Below are 22,753 nucleotides of genomic sequence, written 5' to 3'. Positions count from 1 at the left end.
GTATTGCATCATCCAAAAGATGTTTAGGAATGTTCATACCAAGAGTGAGAGATGTGTGACCTCAAGAATGGGGGTGGGGGATGATGTCTAAGATAGAATGCGATGGTCCTACAAAATTGATAAAAAGGCTTTTGACATATGTTCGCTGCCATCATCAGAACATATAATTTTAGTAGGACATTGAAATTTGGTGAAAACTTCGTTATAAATGCCTTGAACATATCAAACACCTCTTGCTGAAATTTCATTAGATAAACCCATGTCAAATGGTGTGAATTTCCTCTCAGATGAACTAGGAGGAAACACAGTCCAGTGATGTTTACAGAACTCACACATGTCACAATATAATGACTTGGTAGCTGGAAGTGAAGGAAACATGTACATTAACCTAGACAAAGATAGATGTCCTAAATGACAATGTCATCTGGACCAGTGTTCGAAATATCGGTATCGCACAATGTATCGCACCCTTGGGATACAGATACGTATCAGTTATCGCATGGGATATATCGTTTGAATCGCATAATTTATCGCACTTTTTGAGAAACATGGGGAAACATTGGGAAAATGGTTGAATTTTTCAATGAAACTTCAGGGATTATTAAAAAAGACCTTAATACACACTTTTAAATCATAAAATCTTTAAAAAAAAGTGCACATAATAGGTTTCCTTTGTATAGGGTCTAAGCTATGCGTTGTCTTATTGAACTCAGAGAACTATATTCAATATCCACCCCATCCATCTGTTTTTCCATATCATTTTAGGACATTATCCAAAAATTGAAGCAGATCCAATAATTGGGTAGACCATACCATAGGTAACAATGGTGATTGACCATTAGTGGGCCACAAAAGTTTTGGATCATGCTGATAATTGTTTTTTCTCTTCATTCAAACTTATGTGAAGTTATCAGCGGATTGGATGCCTAATAAAATATAGGAAAAATTAAGGTGCACCTTAGGAAGTTTTTAATGGTACCATGTTCAACTAATACTGTTTCCTTGAGTATAGTCCACCTGATAATTGGATCTTCTTAATTATTAGGATCATGTTGTAAAATGATCTGAAAAAACAGATGGATGGAGTGGACACAGAATACACACGTCAAGTTGGCCCCACGGTACGGTTGTGTGGTCTTGGGTGAGGCAGGGTCTCACCTAATCCACTCTTATAGTACTGAGTAAACTTATTGGGTCCACCGTAAATGTACATGGTTTATCCATGCAGTCCATGTGTTTTTCCGGCTCATTTTAGGGGTTGAGCACAAATTTGAAACATATCCAAAGGTCAAGTGAACCATACCGCAAGAAACAATACGAATAATGATTTGCACCGTTGAAACCTCCCTTAGGGCCTACAGTGATGTTTATTTTTCATCCAACCTCTTCATAAGATCACAAAGATATGGATAAAGGAAAAGAACAAATATTAGCTTGATTCAAAACTTCTTTGGCTCCCAAGGATTTTTTTTTTAATGGTAGATGTTTAATTCGCACCATTTTCTATGGTGTGGTCCACTTGAGCTTTGGATATGCTCATTTTTTGGGCTAAAAATCATAAAATTATATGGTAAAATGGATGGATGGAGGGGATAAAATACATGAATTATGGTGGGCCCCACAGAGTTTATGTAGTAGACTACTCACTACGCCCGCTTCCTACCACACTACGAAGAGGGCGGTGACGCTCCTGCAACTCGAGTGGTACCAACGGTTCAAAGTTACATGGCCTCACAATAATGTATTTATTATATCTACACCGTTCATGAATTTAGAGAGATCATTTTAGATCATGAGCCCAAAAATGAGCCATATTCAAAGCTCAACTGGACCATGCCACAAATAGCAGTGGGGCTGATTCTCACCGTTAAAATATTCGTAGGGCCCACTATAATGTTTATTTTTCATTCAATCTGTTCATTAGGTCATACAGACCTGGATGAAGAGGAAAAACAAATATCATATTGATCCAAAACTCCCGTGACCTCAAAAGGGTTTCAATGGTAAACGTTTAATCTCTCACTCCTATTTGCAGTGTGGTCCACTTGATCTTTGGATCTGTCTTATTTTTCGGCTCAAGCCTTACGACGAGCTTGCCAAATGGGCGAACGGTTTGGATATAACACATACCTTATGATGGGACCCACGAAACTTGGTGACGTCAACACATCAGTCAACTCGGTGGTGTGCGGTACACCTGCCACCTTGATTTACAAAAAAAAGGTTTCGGACGCCTGTTTTTTTCGAAGTAGAGAGGGTTCCGGCCTTCCGGAACCTAAAATCTCTCCAAAATCTCACAGATCTTCGGATTTTGGCGAGGATTTCTCCGGATTTCAACAAGGATTTTGCCGGATTTTGCCTAAATACTTGGATTTCTCCAGATTTTGATGGATTTCTCTTCCAAATTGGAGATTTTGTTTGCGCTAACCTATGGACGACGCTTTGATTCGAATGGCCCACCAAAGGGAAGCTTCCGATCATAAAAATCTCTTGTGCAGGTATCGAAATCCACCTGTTGAAAGTTTCTCTATATATTTTTTTAATTTTTCCAAATTTTTTTTGGGATAATGACACAGTCCCGGACGATATTTGGTGTTTTTTTTTTTTTTTTAACTTGGTATCTTTCGATGATATATCGCGCGATATCGACGATAATATCGTGCAATATCTGAAGTTTTGGATTTTTGGTATCTTCCGGGTGTTATCAGAGGAGTTTCGTCTCGCAGTGGTGCGATAACGATAATATCGGCCGATAGTATCGATATTTCGAACACTGATCTGGACAAGGACTCCCTATCTAGCGACATAGCTATAAATGTTATCATTGGTGCATTGTGCAAGAAGTAAATCCCCCCATACTCATGGCATTGGCACCCGCCAATTATTTGCTTCGTCTAGAGGTCTTGTAACACACAGTAAGAAGGGAAAGTGGTTACATACCAATTTAAGAATTTTGGAAGAGAGCTAATTATTTAAAAGATTAAGAAGAAAACTACGAACATATAGAATATATGATTGATGCATGGTGAGAGAAAGATTGACAGAACCAGTTCTAGATATAAAGACTGGCTACCATTAACAACAATAAGAAAATTTGGTTGACTAGAAGATTGATAAGATTTTAATAAATTTGACTACTAGTCATGTGAGAAGTGACTCTAGAGTTAATTACCTAGGAAGAAGAAGTGGAAGACACATGGAAAATTGTACCCGACTGGGAGATAATGGCTCTAGAAGTCGTAACAGTATCTCAAACATGAAGCTACATCAAGGCATGATAGGCCTCGTGGGACAAGGTAACAAAATCACTTGAGGCACTACAAAAGTTGCTTGTGGAGTCTTCTCAGTGTCAAATGAAGCACCATTAGTCGGAAATGATCTTGCCGATTGAGTTCCAAAGTAAAGAAGAGCTCCTGTCCTTCCCACAATGGTTTAGGAAAGCATTTTTGGACTTCGCAATAGAAAACATGAATGACTTCACACCTTCATTGTGGTTCATTTGTCTTACCATTGATGAGAATAAATATGGTAAATAAGTAATCCAACCACTGTCCGTCAGTTCTGACTAAAACATTAGTTCTTTCCTCTACTTATGACATGTTCTATTAGCTTTTGTAAATTCTGCTACCATTGATTCAGGCTTATCTTTACACAACAATTGTTATCTACTAATGTGCTTAACTATATCTTTCAATTTATATGATATGAAGTGTCAGTTTTATTGCCAGAAAAGTTGTTGTTGCATGATCCTCCATTCTAGTAATCAGGACATGGGGGGATTGTTTGCTGCTATTTGGGATCGTGATGATGATGACATCTGGTGGTGGTTTTGCTTGTGCATGGGTCCATGTATGTGCCTGTGCTATTGTTTGAAAACTCGATGAGTTGGCTAGGGACTCAGCTGATTAAACTTGGATAGGCCAAACAACTGGGCGATTCATAGTATCACTTAGTCGTGTACAGAACTTATTTGAGTTTTTCATTGACTTGGATGATCCATTGAGCTCAAGGTGTTCCAAAACGGTAATGGTGGCCATAACGGCCACCATTGTTACCGTTATAATACGGGATGTAATGGCTGTTACGACCCTTTTTTATTTTTTGAAAAAACTATTTATGGGCCGTTACGGGACCGTTACAGGGCATTTACGGCCTGTTTTTTTCTGTAACAGCTGTTACGGCTGTTTTGACCCTGAAACGCGTAACAGTTATGGCCGTTACCGTTTTGTAACCGATTTTGAATACCTTGATTAAGTTGTAGAAACTCACCTGAGTCAATTTTTGAAAAATTTCTAAAAGTAAAATTCAGATTCAATACAAAATTTGCACTTTTATGAAGGTTTGTGTACAAAAAATATCTAGAAATTAACTTAAACAATATATAGGTATTTATTGATCCATTTCGATTTTTTATTTTTTTGATAACCTAGTGCCATTGGCCATTGAGCTTTCTTTCGATTTTTTTTTCTTTCTTCCCAACCATAAGATCCTTTAAAAAATAAAAAATAAAAATCTGTATCACAAGTCAACTTGTTGATTGTAATCAACCTCTATAATCATGGTGTGCCGAAAGGCCGTTACATCAAGGTAACGGTGGCAACCATTACACGTTATGGGGTCGTAATGATCGTAACAACCATTATGGAAAAAATAATTTGTAACCGTCGTTAACGGCTCGTTACGCCCCCTATAAAGGCCCTAACAACCCTGTAATTGTTTGTTATGGGGCAAATACAGGTTTTTCAATTATTATTTTTTCAATGTAATCGGGCAAATACAGGTTTTTTGGGAAATTTTCTTTTAATATAAAAGTACTCCTGCTCTATCTTCAATTGCAGGTTACAAACTTACAAACATTCCGTGGTTTTATTGCATCATCATTCATCAGCAAACAAAATTTTACCCAAAGATTGCCTTTTTGACTTGTTTTCTTCAATTATCCATATAGTGGCATATTAACATCTCGTTGGAGTTATTTTTTAAGGTAGCATTGTTTCATACTAAGTTTCAATCTTCATACTTCATAGTGACCATGCATTGTTGGTGATATCATCTACTAACTTTTTTAATACTTCGCAATGAGCAATAGTTCAGTTACAGTCTATTCAACAATTAGATATCTCATCTAGAAACATGCCTGTTGCTCTATTTTGATGTATAATTTTACCATGTTTTGTTTCATTGCAAATTATGTGTGCCAATTGGGTGCGGTGCACATTATGATAGTTGGGTTGAATGTTACAATCACTAGAAGCCGTGCACTTATGGCTACAGTGGGTTGGGTTATCTCGAGAGCCTTACAATTCAATCCACTAAAAGACACTCCTATTTTTAACATTTTCTAAAGATAGACCTGGTCAAATATATGGGACTAGACTGAGCCACCAGGTCAATCGTCCGAGTCTTGACTCAATGGTTGACTGAGTCGAATCTGATTTCCTAATTTTATAACAATGGCCTGTGCATGTTATGAGGAACATTTGGCTTAATCACTTGTCCGTCATTTAATCACCCATATTGAATATCAGGGCTCCTATGTTCTTCCATCAAATTTTGAGGAAGTGGCGACTGGTGTCTTAAAGGTGTTGAATAATTTGGCTATGTTGGACATAACTCTTCTCCAGAGTATGCTAGTAAGTCTTGGTTTCTTTCATTTATAATATTTGGTTGGGTTTCATTGGCGGTGTTTGGGGTGGCACTGGGCTAGTCAGTCTGGTTCTATATGGCCAGGGCTTGGGCCCTGAGCTTGGTCAGAGGGCCGGGTTCAGGCATGAAATCTACGACCGAGGGCCTGGTCCATTAGCCCGCTCCATTCATCAAGTGGGCAATAGTTATAACAGTTTAAAGACTCTTGTTAATGGTCCCATTCAATGTACATATGAGTTTCAAAATGCTTTAATATGTAGGATTTTTTGTGCATGGAGATTATCCCAAAAAACTTCTTAAATTGCACTTATGTCAAACCTATGATCACTTGACACTTTTCCTGGTTTGGCTCAGCCCTGTAGAGCCAGGGCTAGGTCCAAGGCCTTTTTAGCCTGACTAGGGCCAGCTCCATGGCTGGGCTAGGGCCATGGCTTAAGGAATTAGAACTGGACTAGGACCAACCCCTGCTTGGCCCTCACTGGGCCCATTGCCACCCCTATTCAGTATACTACTAAACTTAGTGTTTTACCATTCTATGCTTAGCACTGTTTCCCACAGGTATCACCTTTTTGCTAGTTTAATAACACGATTATGTTTGAATTATGAACAGGCTAGACCTGATCTACAAATGGAGTTTTTTCATCTTATGAGCTTCCTTCTTTCTCATTGCACAAGCAAGTGGAAAGTGGCCACTGATCAGGTGATTTTCTGTATTCCTTCATTCACAACAATTATAATGTTATACATAAATCTGTGTCGAACTAACGTACTGGAGAAAGTGGCATAAAAGTTTTCCTGTTAAAAATCTTGTCAACTATCTATGGTGATGGCTGTCGAGAAAACTCTTTGATTGGAAACCTTATGAGGCTGAGTGTATAATAGTTTACAAATCGTTTCTAAGTGGTTACACTAATACAATGATAATAATGACCCTTAAAGAGGGGTGTGTGGGTGGTGTTTGGGGTAGTGTATGGTGAATGGTATGATGTTACCTGTATCAATCAGAGTTGTTCGTAAATCGATAGTACAAGCAAGTGTATATATTCTATCGATACCACTTGGAGAAAGATAGTGTATGTATTCCATTGCTACCACTTGGAGGAAGGTCCTGGCTCTTTTCAAGATGAATTGGATCATGTTAGGGACAATTGTTGTTCTAGTCCAAACTTGGAAATGGGGGGCCCTAGGCAAAAGAAAGAAATCTCTACGCCACTTGTCTTTGCCTTTGGTGTTTTGGTCTGACTAAATGCTAGGACATTCTCTATATCATTCAGAGTACATAGCTAGATAATAGAAGAAAGTGTGTATATTCTATTGGTATCACTTGGAGGAAGATCCTGGCTCTCTTCAGGATGAATAGGATCATGCCAGGGACAATTAACTTTATAATCCAAACTTGGAATTGGGGGCCCTGGGCAAAAGAAAGAAAACTGTATGGTGCTTGTCTTTGCTTTTGGAGTTTAACTTTGGTTATTGTGGATGGACTTGACAATAGGATTTTTAACTGTAGGTCTGATTCCCTTGACAATGTATTCTAGAAAACAAAGGGCAGGGTGATCGCATGGGCTTGGGGCTGACCCATTTTAAGGGTTGTGAAAGGAAATATATTATTGCCTCTTGGGATGGTATTTTCAGATGGTGTGGAGAAAGGGTTCTGGGGATGATCTCTCTGTAATTGTAGAGGACCAGATGATTAACTTTCATAGGAATGGTGTGGTGGTTGTCAAGTTTTTACTTCCAAACCAGCATGATGCATTATTTAAATATTAAGTTAATATTAGCTCTGGAACCCTCAATTTCATATCGGGTAAAAATAACAAATTTCATAAGAAAAATGGATTGAATGCTTCATCTTTTTACTCTACCAGTTCATGCTATTAAGTCTCCGGTTTTATTGCCCTGAAAAGTGAAAGAAGTCTCCTATTTTGATTGGCAAAACAGTATTCATCAAGAAGACCCATATAGCCGGGACAGGGCTATGATGATGAAGAGAATGATACAGTGTAGAGTTTCTTTTATCATCAGTCAAATTACAAGCATATTTAACATAGAAAGGAGACAATATTTAAAGAACAAAACCAATGACGTGGACTCAAGTCTTGTGGAAAATCATATTAACTCATAGCTAGCCATATGATCAGCAAACCATCTTTAATAAATTGTGACTTACTTGGGAAAGATAGGAAAATAATTTTTAAAATAAAAGGAATGAAAATATAAAGAAATTTGTAAGAAGACGGAAGAATGTTTGCGTAAATAAAAGATTGATAGAGATTGATGGTAGGGAGAACCTAGAAGGAGAAGAAAAGGCCAAGTGAAGGTGGGTTTTTGTGATATTTAGAAGGACAAAGGGAATCTTTTTGAGTATTTGAACTAAAATTACTCAAGCAGTGATGCAAGACAATTGACCACTTGCTCTAAAAGCTTGAACTGTTAGAGCATGGCAAATCAATCCCTTTATCTCATAGCCTAGGCCCCATATCTCATGGGTTAGGACCTCGGCCGAACTCCCCCTCATGGGCCCCAAATTACATGGGTACTGCCTCATGTGGGTGGAGCCTGCCTCACACGAGCCATCCACCTCACACAGGCCGCCCACCCCGAGGGTGCCCATGCATCCCACAGGCAACCCTACTTGAGCCTGATGTGAAAATGCCTCAACATTAATCACCCTCGGTAAGGAGTCTCGAACACGAGACCTCCCACTCTGATACCAATTTGATGCAAGACAATTAACCACTTGCTCTAAAAGCTCGAACTGTTAGAGCATGGCTAATCAATCCCTTTATCTTATAGCCCAGGCCCCACATCTCATTGGTTAGGACCTCGGCTGAACCCCTCTCATGGGCCCCAAATCACATGGGTACCGCCTCACACGAGCCACCTGCCTCGCACGGGTGGGGCCAGCCTTACACAGGCCACCCACCCCGAGTGTGCCCCTGCATCCCACAGGCAACTCCACTTGAGCCTGGTGTGAAAATGCCCCTGTATTACGCAGTCTCCCTGTTGAGTCGAGGGAAAATAAAAGAGAAGGTAATCAGCAACCTGAAAGCAGATTTCATGGCTTCCACTTTCCATGAAAATTTGCGAATTTCTGTTAAAATTTTTGGGTCAGTTTTTTTACTTTATGGAACTTCCTATGGATCCAATGTTGAGTTTTTTCAACTTTATGCTTGGATCCTTACAAAACTAACTTGGTTGAGTTCCTAGTCCAAGCCCATTTTTATACATTGAATGGCATTATTTGTCTTAGAGATCATTTGATTCCAAATCATACAGTTCTATGAATCTACTATATGAAATATGAATTCTGTCTTCCTGTTGGTCTTTTGCTTTGTACTGTTGCAGGGTGTTGTTCTTTGCCTTTCTTTAAAATAAAAATAAATTATAAGTCATGTCATGTCATGTCATAATTTGTGGTTGTGGTGGTTCTGATAGTTCCATTTAGAATAAACAATCAACAAATAGGTTGTTGGAGGTGGAATCTCATGTTAACATGTAGGTATTAGGATTTGGATACCTCCAAGGGAAACTCCTTGATACCTAGGGAGATTTTTCTTTGGATCTAGATGGTCGTAGCTATTCTTTTTAAGAATCAGAGGAAAGGAAATGGATGATGGTTGGGCAAAGGTTGGAGGAAAGGAGGATGTGATGTCTAGGATTTCTCACTACCTTCAACACAAAGGTAGTGAGGTTAGATCTGGTAGATTAGGGTGTAGTGATGGTGGAATGGTGGCCTTCCTCCCAAGAAGTCATGTGTTGAAGGAACCAAGGGGCTTCCTTTTATAAACCTGGAAATAAATGACTACAAGTTAATTGCACAATCCTTCTAACTAGGTGTTTCTCCCTCTTCGAATCATGCTTCGAACTAGCACTTCCACTCCTGCTTCCTACCTATTTATACTTTGAACACATTTTGAAACAAACACTTCTCTACTTCCGCACATGAATCTGTTGGCACTTTACTTCACAGTTTGTGCAACTATAGACTAGTATGTGGGACTTTGCGGTCAAATGTAGATGTTTTGAGGAGACAAGTAACTTTTGTAATCATTGCACATTTCCTTTACACTATCGCGGTAACTGTTGAAACAAACAGGCCCTTATGTGAAAGTGGAAGCCAGTGGTTTTCAAAGGTTTGCTATGAGCCTGCGGACCCTCCTCCTATTCATTTTTATGAACAAGTTATTCACTTGTTTATACCCATCATGTTGTTTGTACTCCAACCAACCCACACATTAAGTGAACCCCACCATGATGATGGGATGCTCTAAAAATAAGGCCAATTTAATTATTAAGTAGACCACGCCATAGAAAACAATTGACAACTACCCAAAAACCTTTGAACTCACACGGTGGCTCACACGATGGTTGGATTGGCTTGATTCTTGGTGCATCTGACTTTCACAATGTGGTGATGTAGACACCCCACCCCGGGCCGATAAGTTGATTATGTTTGAATCAATGGATGGTCAACCTAAACCTTAATACTAAACCCTAACCCTAGAGGCGTAAACCCTAAGAACCCTAATCCTAAACCTAAACTCGACCCAACCAATCTAAGTCCTAAACCCTAGAACCTTGAGTCAACTCGAAGAGTCGACTCATCGAGTTAGCTCATCCGGTCAACCTACCCAGTCCAACAAGCTAGGCAAGTCACCTAGTTAAGCCCAACCCAAAACTGAGCCCAAATCTAAGCCCAAAATCAATCCGAATCGGAGTACGATGCACACCAACCATATAACATCCTTCACAGCAGAGCCTCCACACGAGTGGGGGAGGTAGCCTGCCGAGGGAGGAGGTCCATATGTGGACCAGTGACACCCTGAGTGCTGCCAGCCGCGTGGCATGCCTCCTCTCTAGACAGGCACCCCTCAAGCATGTGGAATGTCTCTTTTACAACTCCTAAGTGTGTGGCCGATGTGCATTTACTCCGATACCCTTCTCCAAAACCCAAATTTACTCTTTTACCATCCAGTTACACTTTGCCCCTGGACTTAGCCGGAATTACAGAAAAATTGGGCTTGGAGGCTATAAATAGCCCCCTCCCCTTCTCATTTGATCACAAACCAAAATTCAATGAATCCTCACCCATTTAGAAACATCCCTTAGTCCCTTAGTTATCTAGCCATCACATCCCTCCACCAAGGAGAGTGAGAGTGAGAGAAAGAGAGTCCAACCTTGGTCTAGTTTAGCCTAGCTAGAGCCCAAGCTTCCCAAGCCATTTAGTCCTGATCTAGGCCACTCGATCTAGCCTTGCGATACTACCATCCATCCGACCGTTCAACTTTCAACCACTCTCGACTAATTCCAAGCATTAACATTATGCAACACTCACTCGCTTCTCAACCCCCTTGCTACTTAAATACACTATCACTGAATTGCATCTGTTTTTTCACATCTAATTGGCTCGGGCATATGCTTGTGGCTTGCCGACATAATCGGAGCCTACCCACTAGAAACCTAGCCAGTTAGCTTCTGTTTTGTCATAAGCATCAATACAACATCAAACATTCATATCACCTAACACTCGGTCAATTCAACGTATGCTCTGCGGCTTGCCGGCATAGCTGGATCCTTCCCATTGGAAATTTGGGCTGATTAGCCATTGTCATCATTGTATTTATTACATTTCATCTTTTGTGTGTGAGAATTAATCCCATCGCTTAGAAATTAGTCAGATCTTGTGAAGTGAAGACCGTACATTTGTATGGACAAAGTGGGTGCCTAACACCTTTCCTCTCTGTAACCATGGTCCCTTACTCAGAATTGATTGTGCACTGATTTGTGAATCTTGTTTGTCAATCACGTAAGTCATTGTATCATGTAGTCGATTGAGCATTTGAAAGCTGAAGACTGAAAACACAAGAGAACAAGAGCATCAAGGAGCAAAGAACAGCTAAATGAGGTACATTGGTGACCCTAACCCTTGACCCAAAACAACCCTTGAGCCTCAAGATGATCTTGGCTTAATAGGCAAACCTTGTTGATCATCCCTTAGCCTTAGAAACCTAATTGGAACATAAGTAAGGCTAGAAGATGTGCGAAAGCTGCTGTAAAAACATACACCCAAAATAACAGATTTCGAGTGGTGCTCGATCTCATCGAGCAAATTTCGAGGGTCCTTCGATGCCGATGGCATTGAGTAGAAAATTCAGATATGTCTAGTTAGACTTGATCATTTTATCTGATTTTCTCGATGGCATTAAGGTCTCCTTCGATGACATCAAATAGGTAACTCAGATATATTCAGCAAGAACAAATTATATTATCTAATTTTTTCGATGGCATTGAAGGTTCGCCTCGATGCCATCGAAGACCAATTGATGACATTGACAGAGCCGTTATCTACCCGTTTTCTAATCGGTGGAACTCAGATTTCTTATAAAGGGCATTCGGTTCTTAGGCATTTGGATGAGTTTTTAATGCAATAGAAACTTATGTGATTCTATGATCATATCCCCCATCCCAAGTCTCTAAACCAAAGAGTTCTAAGTCACCTTCCTTGAGATTAACGCTTAAATGAGAATTCCAACCTCCACCGTGAAAATATGCTTGAACTTCTCTATTTTCTAGAGATTAAACTCAACCTCCATAGGCATACCATTGTCTAAATCCTCTAGAACCATCTAGGAGAATCCCTTAGGAATTACAACTTCCCATTAGTTGTAGGAGATTCTACCAACCTCCCATCACCTTGGTCACGTCAAAGGAGCACTACATGCAAGGTGGTTGATCTTGGAGTTAAGCCTTGGCAAAGCATCAACTTCTTGATTGGGGGAGTAATGGGGAGTTGATTGAAACACGGAAGAGCATCAATCAAGCAACCCGAGACGGAACTACAAAAGGGCTCAATCTAACAAGTAATTTGTTAAGTGTAAGAGTATGCATACTCTCTTGTCTTGTGTAGGATTGAGGGTAAGAGTTTGTGACCCAAACTCGACCTAGGTTCTTGTGTAGGACGTGGCTCTTGTGTAAGGCCTAAATCTAGGTTCTTGTGTAGGACATTGGCTCTTGTGTAAGGCCTAAATCAAGTCCTTGTGTAGGCCACCGGACACTGGTGTGCTCGTGTTAGTCTCCGTAGGAGCCTTCGGTAGGAGTAAATGTAGATCCTTGGACTAGAATCGAGGTTGTTGGTTAACCTAAGGAAAACCAACTAAAGTCTCTTGCGGGAGCCTTCGACGGGAGTGTACGTTAGTAGATTCTTGCGTAAGACCGAGGTTTGTGGCGAGCCTATAGAAAACCCAATTCCATAATAAGCTTTTTAACTATAAAACCCAAGTGATATATGTGCCACAAACCAATACTCATCATCATCACTTGATCAAGCAAGCATCGGGTTTATCTTGGCCTTTCGTGTAACAAGATTACTCCCTCCAAAAGGTATAAAATCCAATACTAGACCTCTATGATCATCTAAAGAGCTGACCCAGTCAGCATCTAGATAACCAACAACTAGAAGATGTGATGACACTACACGCACAATCGTCAGCGATGATGGCAAAGATCAATGACGATGATCATCAATAAAACTTATTGTTGACTTTCCAAGCAAAGGTGGCATTAGCTGTTGTTGGGTTGCTAATCATTATGAATGGCATCATCAAGTGGCATTAGAGAGCAGTCACGCCCCATGTGACCAATCCAGCTATCTATTCATTTACATTGCCTTCCCATCATCTCCATTATCTTTGACATCTCCAATCACTTCATCCCCCTTGTCCATAGTATTTGAATCATTCTTCAATCTAATATATGGTTCCGATATGTATGGTAGAAAGTTGGACCTTAGCAAGGGACAGTCTTTGATGAGGAACCCGAAGAGATCTGCCCAATTGTTGCTAGCCATTTCCATGAAAAGTCATCAACATCAACGTCCACCCTCATCTTACCACAATTGTCATTGATGATCCATTGCCACCAACTTCATATCCTACACGTCCATCATCCATTGATCGCTAGAAGTCCATTATTAATGTATTCAAAGAAGCAACCAAGGAGAGCACATATCCATACCATTTAATTGACATTACGTTGTATGAATCCAGCATTTGGTGTGCATCACATGCCATTGTAGGACTCCCGAGAGCCGAAACCTAAAGGTAAGCTTCTTTAAACTGGGTAGTTTGATGCAAGGAGCATCTAGGCCAAGTCAATCTCTAATGTGTCTCTAAATGGATTGCAATCTTACTATTCAAAGGCCCGTGTTTTCAACACATTGCCTGTGAATTGTCATTATGAATTCAAGCGAACCACTATTTGGATAATCTAGGTCGAGCTAAAGTCGAAGATTGCTGATAGTTCTCATATAGATCTACATCTTCAACTCAGGTGAACCAATTCAATGATCTGGATTGTTTTGAGCTCAACGAATTTGGAAACAAAGTTCATCATGAGGTGGGCCATAGTCTCATGCACCTTGGAATCAATGTTCATCCCTACCCCCTACAACTCCACATTAGACTAGTGGCTCCGCGACTCAATTATCTATCCAAATCCTATCTAGAAACTTGTAGCTCATTTTGGGGGATCAAATGGTGTCAAAATGACATAAAAGTTCTCTTATTTGAAAGCTTAATTAATCAACTTTTTTATGAGCCCAAGAACTCGTAAATCCGACACTACATGAGCAATTTTTTTTTTTTGGTTATTTTAATGTTGACCAAATTTTATTCTAGAAACTAGAAGATACAAAAACAGGGGAAATAGGAGCTGACCCCCTTGTCACCTCCCAACAGTTCTCAATTCAAAAATACACGCATGTAAAGCAACAAAAACATCCAACAAGGATTGAGTTAAGGTCAGTTTAATGGATGGTTGTTAAGATGGGGAAATCTTCATAAACATTGAGGCACTCTCCTTCCTTTCCTTACTCTAGTGGAAATTTTCGACAAAGATGTTTGAGCGTACTGACATGTCTTCGAAGGACGTGTGGCAAATTTGGATTTGTTGGGGAAGATTGTGAGTCCTACCTAAAGCCAAAAACCTCCCAAAATTAGGTCTTCAATAAGTTTTGTTTCCTTATCGTTAGTTACCATCTTTATTTTCATTAGTCCATAGTTTAGAAGATTTCTATAATTGAGGTTAATAGATTCAAGAGTCTTTTGTCATTGGGGAGAATCCTGCAAAATGATGTTAGTGGTTGTTTTATTAATAAAGAGGCATCTCACACATGAATATGATAGCATAATTGTTATGTCTTTTATTCCTGTATGTGGAAGAGAAGAGAAGAGAAGAGGGGGGTGGTGTGGTTGGTATTAAACAACAGTTACGAACAGGGTAGGATATTATGAGGGGGGATATTTTGGGGACAATGGCTAAAAAAATGGACAATTGGTTGATTGAATGGTGAGGCACACCTAAAATCCTCATGCCTGTAGAGCACCAAATAGAAGACAAAAGGAAACCCCGTATTCTCATTTCTCCTTCTTTTGTTCAACGTTTTTAAGGAGAGGGAAATTGGCGCGGCCGTGACCGGAGCCGGATGAATCCTATGACAATGATGATGGATATGGTGCTATATCCTCCAAAGAAATTGTCACAACTAGATTTAGGTGGTCAAATAGCTCAGGCAGATGCTTTATTCAACTACTAGAGAAGGTGTTGGCGCCGATGTGCATATGGTGGCGGTTGGGTGGTGGTAGCTAGAATGGATGGGTTGTTGCCAATTGTTGCAAAAGTTTATGATGATGTTGATGATGGCTTAGGGCGTTAATGATGGGTCAGATGGTGGTTGGAGATAATGACGAGTAATCCTATGGATGATTGATTGTAGTGGTTGGGTTCCGATAGTAGTTGCACAGTGATGGTGGAGAAGATGGCTTGATGAGGGATGGTATTATGGGGATTTGGTGGTGGTGAGAGATGGGTTGCCTTTGCTTTGATTGGGTATTGGGAAGAGTTGAAACTTAGGAGTGGATTTAGGATATGGATGTAAATAATGTGATTGGAAGGTTTTAATAGATACACGTAATGGTATGGGAAGTGGAGATTGTGGATGGAGTTGTGGTGTGCACAAGGTGTAGTGCTAGTTGCTAGCTTGGTGACGACGAATGTGACAACATGGAGCAAAACCATGTTGGGATTGACACTACCTTGATACAAAATAATAATGACCATACATTCATTGAAAGGACCTGCATAGGCATTAAGAATGATGATGAAAAGTTGACAACGGAAGCCAACTATAGTCTATAGAGAAATGATAGGGCGATTCAGTAAGTAACCAAATGACAAAATCACCAAGTTATTCCATAATGGTAACGGTGGCCATAATGGCCACCACTGTTACCTTTATGATACAGGGTGCACCGGCCGTACGGGGGCTGTAACGACTGTCACGATCTCCCTTTAAAAAAAAATAAAATAAAATAAAATAAAATAAAAATAAAAATCCGAAAAACTTGTATCGGCCTTGTAACGGACCGTTACAACCTTTACGGGGGGCGTAGTGGGCCATTATGGGGGCTGTAACGGCCTTTACGGATCATTTTTCCTGTAACGGCTTTTACAGCCTCGTCATGGCCTTTACAACACCATGAAAATCATGCCGAACAAGTTTGTATGGTTACCAGTCAGTAGTTGGAAAACAAAAAACAAATAATTCAAGTGATATATAGTCCTCCCTCTCCTCTTTCAGATAGAGGACAAAATATGATTTTCAAAATCAACAATTATGGCTCTCATACATGAGATGTCTCTTTGTTAATAAAATAATTAATGATGTCATTCCACATTCCACATGATTTCTTTCAATTATAAAATGCTTCTAACTCTTTCAACCAATCATAAAATCTTCCTAAATTATGGACCATTGAAAATAAAGATGACAACGAGCATCAAAGAAACAAAATGTATGCAAATCTTAGTTTTGGGAGGTTCTTGGCTTCACGTGGGGGCCACAGTCTTCCCAACCCATCCATGCTTACTGCATTTCCTTTGAAGATATGGGGATGCTCAAACCTGTCTCTCCATCGAAATTTTGACTAGAATTGGGAGATGAAAGAGATTGTGTCAATATTTACAAAAGCACTCACATCTTGACAACCATCCGCTAAATTGGCTATTAACATTCTCATATGGTGTCAGATTTACGTGTTATTGGGCTCATCGGAAAGCTAATTCGACAAATTTTCAGACAAGAATAATTTTACATTGTTTTGACATTGTTTGGTCTCCAAAAGTGAGTTGCTAGTTTCGGGATAAGATTTGGACAAATAGTTGGGCCGTGTGGCCCACCAATTTAATGTAGGATCTACTGCTAAAATTTGATCCTGAAATGCATGAGATCGTGGCCCACCACATCATAAACTTTGCTTCTAGACTTAACAAGTCTAATTGTGCCAGTATCTCGAAACAATCTAGACCATTGAATTTGTCCACTAGGTCAAAGACAGATCTTAATGAGAGCTATTAGTAATCTTCGAGCTTGGCTCAATCCATATGACTAATTAGTGTTCTGTTTTGGTCCATGACGATGATTCCCATGCAATGTGTTGAAAACATAGACCTTTGAACGGTAATATCACTAACTATTTGAAGACCGATGGTCGTGATTGACTTGGTGTAGATGTTCCCTGTATCAAGATATCCATCACGAAAGTATAGAATAACATGTCCTAATGAATCTTTTATATAATGCAACATTTGACAAATTGCATCAAAATGTGAAATTTGAGGGGCATGCACATATTTACTCATGACTCTCAAAACATTTGAATTAGGTCAATTGTAGTATTTGTAAGGTAAACTAATTTACCTACAAACTTTTGGTTCCAACGGAGTATCGGTTGGCATAGTTCCAAGATTATCAAGTTTGTTGAACTTGATCTATTGCATACTTCTGTTGTGATAGAAAATATCCCATGTGTAGATTTGGCAACATCAATGCCCAATAAAAGCTTTAGTGGGTTATAAACTTAGTTAACACACACACACAATTCCTGTGTATCTCTTTAGTGCAGTAGTATAATACGCCCGCACACGTACACACATGCAAATAATAATGGTGATGATGATAATGATAATAATAAAGAAGAAGAAGAATGGCACTACACCGCTTTAAGCTGGTATTTAGAAGATTTGCAACTGGAGCAAAAGTTTCGAGATAATTAACTCCATAAGTTCACAAGCTATGTTGCCATCAGGGTAATATTTGAGGTTAAATACCCCTCACAATCAACGAGTGATTTCCCTATAGGAGAATTTGCTATCCTCCATGTTCGATTTGTTTTTTGTTTTTTTAAAGAGAAAATATTTCATCTTTTATAGCCTTACCTTCAAGTGGCTTCTTAAAATCTTGTAGAAATGGAAGAAGAAAATGCACCAACAAAGGAGCTATAGATGGGAGATAAATGTTGGTAGGAAACAAACTTGTCAATGGGATGCATTGTACAACTACATATCCTTCTTCTCAAGGCTATGAGATTGGTAGAAATGACAAAAGATGGATTGACTGAAGGAGAGAGAACGGTACCTGGAAAATCTGAAAGTTTCTTGTCTTGGATTGTAGAAGAGACAAAGTGTACCTTTAGATTTTCCCTCTTATATCTTTACTGTTTATAAAATTAATGCACTTGTAGCCCTTTTGGGAGAAGTGACCAACAACAATACAGTTGACAGACCGATCGTATTTTATTTTTTTTAATAATGTGAAGTGTTGCAGTGCACTGTATTTGAGATGCTTGTTCACATGGACTTGCGTGCACCTACAGTGTACCATACTTATAGATATCCTTTAGGGTTAGATTTGATTAGATTCATGCTTAACTGTGCTTATCTGTGTAACCTAGAATCCTTCCCTTATAATCTCTTTTATTATAAAGACTATTGAGGAGAGCGGGAGTTACCCCTTCTCCATTTCATGCTCTCTTTCTTCTCTTCTCTCTCCTATTTTACATGGTTTCAAAGCATACATAATCGTTTATTCCCCTAACTCCCTCCCTTCTTTCTCTAAACCATCTTACTGTTCTTTCTTTATCACCTTTCTTTTGGTTTGAGAGTCATCCGATTCTGCTTGCTACACCAGTTATTTGTATGATGGTGAGAGAGGGTTAACGTTTCTCTCATCATTGCCATACAATTCTCTCTCTTGGATCTAGTGAGACTTTGATGCCCTCATTTTTGTTTTGGAAGTGTGTATTCTCTACTTGAACTCTCGACAACCCTTAACGGACCTCTCAAAAGTGTGTAAATCTTTGGAACCATGGATCCATTGATCCTGAGAGTATCAACATTGACTTCTGACAACCTCAATTTGTTGATTTCCCTTTTCCAGCACCGATTCTGATTCTTGATACCTCAAACATCGTCGAGTTCCACTTCCACCAGCTTTTCCAGCATCGTTTTCCTCGTGTTCAAGCTTTGACAACCTCTTCATCACCAGCTCTGAGTGCAGGTGCTTCCACTGTCATTGGATATGTGCAGCCCTACCATTAGCGGATCTGAGCCCAGGCATATTCAGAGTTACCGGATCCAACATGCAAACCTCCTGCAGTCACCGGATCTGACTCATTGACTAGCTGTAAGATTTGTCTCCAGAGCCTATGACAGCCACAGAAGCTCCTTCAAGATCACCAATAGTCACTAGAGGTACCTACAGTCATTGGATTTGGTCTTCCCCCTTGGCAGCTGTTGAAACCTCTGTCGTGCATACCTTCTCTAAAAAACTCTTCTAGAGCTCCAGCAAGGATCAAATAATTATCCCTAACCCTCTGTGCAGCTGTGGACCACCTCTTCTAGCACCCAAGTTAGGTTTTAACTTAAGGACAACAATTTTTTATTTTTTATTTAGTTTTGTCAGTACCTCTAATCCTTAAGGCCTCATTTTTATTTTATTTATAATGGGAGATAATAAACACACCCATATTCCATCTGGACAAGTTGATAGGCCTAATTTTACTATTACTACTGTAAAACTAGATGGCACAAATTATATGGAGTAGTCCCAAGTAGCCCGAATGTATATTTGTGCTCGAAAAAGGTTAGATACATTACAAGAACTAAGAAATAGCCTAACCCTAATGATCCCACTTATAATTAATGGGAAAGTGAAAATTAGCTAGTTATGTCCTGGTTACTCAATCTGTGCAAACCAAAATTAGTTGTAGTCTCTATCTTCTAAAGATCATGAAAGATGTCTAGGAAGTAGCTAAAATGTACTCTCAATAGGAAGACTTAGCCCCCCACCTCTATAAGCTTCACACAAAGATCAATAATCTCGAAAAAGGTGATAGAACAATGGAAGAGTACTTTGTTAACCTGAATAAAAAATGAGAAGAACTGGATAACTGTCAAACAACTATTCTACACTTTGAAGATTTGAAAAATCAAATGAGATAACTCCGAAATTTTAAGTTTCTTGCTGGCTTCCATTAGGACTTTTTACCACAACGATATAGATTCTTGGGAGGGAATCTCTACATTCCTTAGAATCTGTGTATAACTACATATGCATTAAAGCTAGATGATACAATGCTTCTCAGTCTATCCTTTCTGAAATGGTCAACCTCAACGAGAGAATCTAAATTTGTTAAAAGGTAAGGAACTAGACGAGGAAACATGGACAAAGATAAGCTTCAATGTACTCATTGTGGCAAAAGATTACATTAAAAAGATCACTGTTGGATACTTCATCCTAATCTTCATCAAAAGGACCTTCGATCAAAGCCTTCCGCTAATGTGAGCACTACTAAAGAGTCTTCTGCCACTAATGATGATGACCCAAGGGATAAAACTATCAGTGATTTGCAACAAGTGACTCTTCAAGCATTTATTTCTGTTTTTAACCAGATAGGGCAGTCAAGTACTTCTGCATCTACAAATCATGTTTCTCAAATATCCTGGATCATTGATTCAGGAGCATCTGATCACATGACGGGTATGACTAATGGACATATTTCCTACTCTGTTTCTAGTAAATATTAGATTGGTTATTGGCTCCCTTTCTAAAGCTTTGGGAAAGGTAGCTTTTCTGTTTTGATTTATTTATTTATTCCTTGTCCATCTCATCCTTAGTTCATGTTCCCTTGTTTCCATCTAATTTACTCTCTATAATCACCCTAACCAAATAATTGAATTGTTGCATTATTTTTTTCCCATTGCACTATGTCATCCAGAATCTGGCAACAAAGAAGATTGATAGTGGTTGTGAGGATCGAGGGCTTAAATCTTCTTAATTAAGAAAGACATTGCTCTGCTCATGTCTTTATGTCCAATGTGAAGAATAAAAATTGACTCTCTCTAGCACACCTGTCTAGGTCGTTTATTTTAAAAATCCTTGTCTTTTCTTTCCTGCAAAGTTTAGTTAATGTGACAATTTACAATGCAAAACATGTTAGTTGTCCAAACTCCAAATATTGTCGGACCAAGAAATAAGAAATGAGAAACAAGTTCTTGCGGCGTACCCAGCATTTTTTGTCGAAGGGTTCCTGGAATCATGGAAACCAGTTAATTTCGAAAGGGTATTCTCAGCTGCAGGGATGGTAATAGACGTCATGTTGCCGCGCCAAAGGAACTCGAACAAGAGCAGAGGTTTCGCCTTCGTCCGAATGAGTTCGGAAAGGGTACTTGCAAAAGCAGTTCACTAATTTAATGGTGAAAGCTTTGGGGGAAACAAACTGAGAGTACAGAAGCCAAGGTATGGACCAGAGAGGTTTAACAAAACATAGGTTAAAGGAAAAAAAGAAAAAGAAAAAGCAGGGTCTGGAAATTTCGAAAGGAAAATTTCAGGAAACGCTATGGCAGAATATGTCGAGTAGTTCGGAGTCTCCCAAGATAGATAAGAGTACAAAATCAGGAAGATCCTTTAAAGAAGTGGTATTGAATATATCTACTGAAAGAACCAAATGACCTCAATACCAAGAGAACACATAAAATAGGTTGGTTTGGATGGTTCAGACAGAGGAAGGCCCGGTAGTGAGAATCCAGGAGGTCCTGAATGAATCAAAGGAATTATTTGAGTTCTGCTTGGTAGCAGTACTACATCAGGAGCTCGAGCCACAGATCTGCTACAATGGCTTCTCTACATCTGCAAAGGAATCGAGGAAGATGTACTTATTAAACTTCTCCAGGAAGACACAGTGTTGATTTCTTTGGGATGTCAGGACCACCAAGAAACGGTTTTTGCTGCATGCAAGTCAAAATCAAGTGAGCTAGTCACAGGAATTTACAGATGGGATGAATGGTCGATCTTAGGCTGGGAGGAACATTGGTACCAAATCTGGTACATCCCTCTAGAATCCTGGATAGACGAGGTTATCAGAGAGTTTGGAGCTTGTATTAGGTCGGTGATGGATATTGATAGTCACACAGATAATGGTGAAGAGCTGAGATTTGCTCGAATCAGAATTAGAAAGAAAAAATTGTCACAATTTCCAATTTCGATAGGACCGAAGGTTGGCTCAACAAAGCTTAGGGTTGCGGTGCTACAGGAGCATAGTGAATTCAGAAAGAGGCCAGAGAAGAAGGTTTCGCCACGCTTATGGAGGATGCCAGAAAGAACGACGACGAAGGAGCGTTGTTTCCATACTCCAGCAGACTATGTTACTCGGATGAGAGGTGTTACGATTCCATTCGCTGGAATACTCGGGGGGCTGGAGTATCATCTATGATGCAAACGCATGGTGAAATTGTCGCAAAAATTCAGATGCGTGGGGGCGACATTAATGAAGGGGGAGCAAAAGTCGTTCCTCTCTCTAATGTGTTGATGACATGTGAAACTCCATTAAGGGCTATTAATAACTCGTCGACTTTTTCAAATCAAACAAGTTTACCACTACATGGCACATGCAAGGCAGCTGTAACACGTGACGTCTTACAACAGCAAGCAGCACAGGTGGGAGAACTTCTAACCCAAGCCATGTGTGGCGATTTCTTACACCCCAATCCCATAAGTATTCCCTGCAGCCTGGTCCTGTCGAGAGATGTTCGACACCCAGTTTTCCTCCCCTCTTCGAAAGAATAGAGGAGCCATGTTTGTCAACAACTTTAGCCGTAAAGCACGCCTTTGCTAGACTTAACCAACTCGGAGATTCTCTACGAGTTAGTCCATCGCTAAAGGGAGTGGAAGACAACACGATAGTCTGCGTGAAGAACAATACAACTCAAA

General features: G+C 39.6%; 1 protein-coding gene across 8 annotated transcripts in view; it reads left to right on the top strand.

The window, feature by feature from the left end:
- The window catches only part of LOC131219231 (uncharacterized), a 109,351-nt gene that overhangs the window by 63,003 nt on the left and 23,595 nt on the right, over positions 1 to 22,753 (top strand). For 7 of the 8 annotated variants that reach the window (XM_058214282.1, XM_058214277.1, XM_058214279.1 and 4 more), the window contains exons 5-6: positions 5,529 to 5,633; positions 6,257 to 6,346. In XM_058214282.1, the coding sequence (XP_058070265.1) occupies positions 5,529 to 5,633; positions 6,257 to 6,346 (195 nt within the window). Of the gene's footprint in view, positions 1 to 5,528; positions 5,634 to 6,256; positions 6,347 to 17,950; positions 18,086 to 22,753 lie in introns of those variants that run through there. The other variant, XM_058214281.1, reaches the window with a different exon arrangement.

The sequence above is a fragment of the Magnolia sinica genome, chromosome 11 (genome assembly GCF_029962835.1).
Source record: "Magnolia sinica isolate HGM2019 chromosome 11, MsV1, whole genome shotgun sequence".
In the NCBI taxonomy this organism is placed as follows: domain Eukaryota; kingdom Viridiplantae; phylum Streptophyta; class Magnoliopsida; order Magnoliales; family Magnoliaceae; genus Magnolia; species Magnolia sinica.
This window is presented reverse-complemented; position numbering and strand designations above follow the sequence as displayed.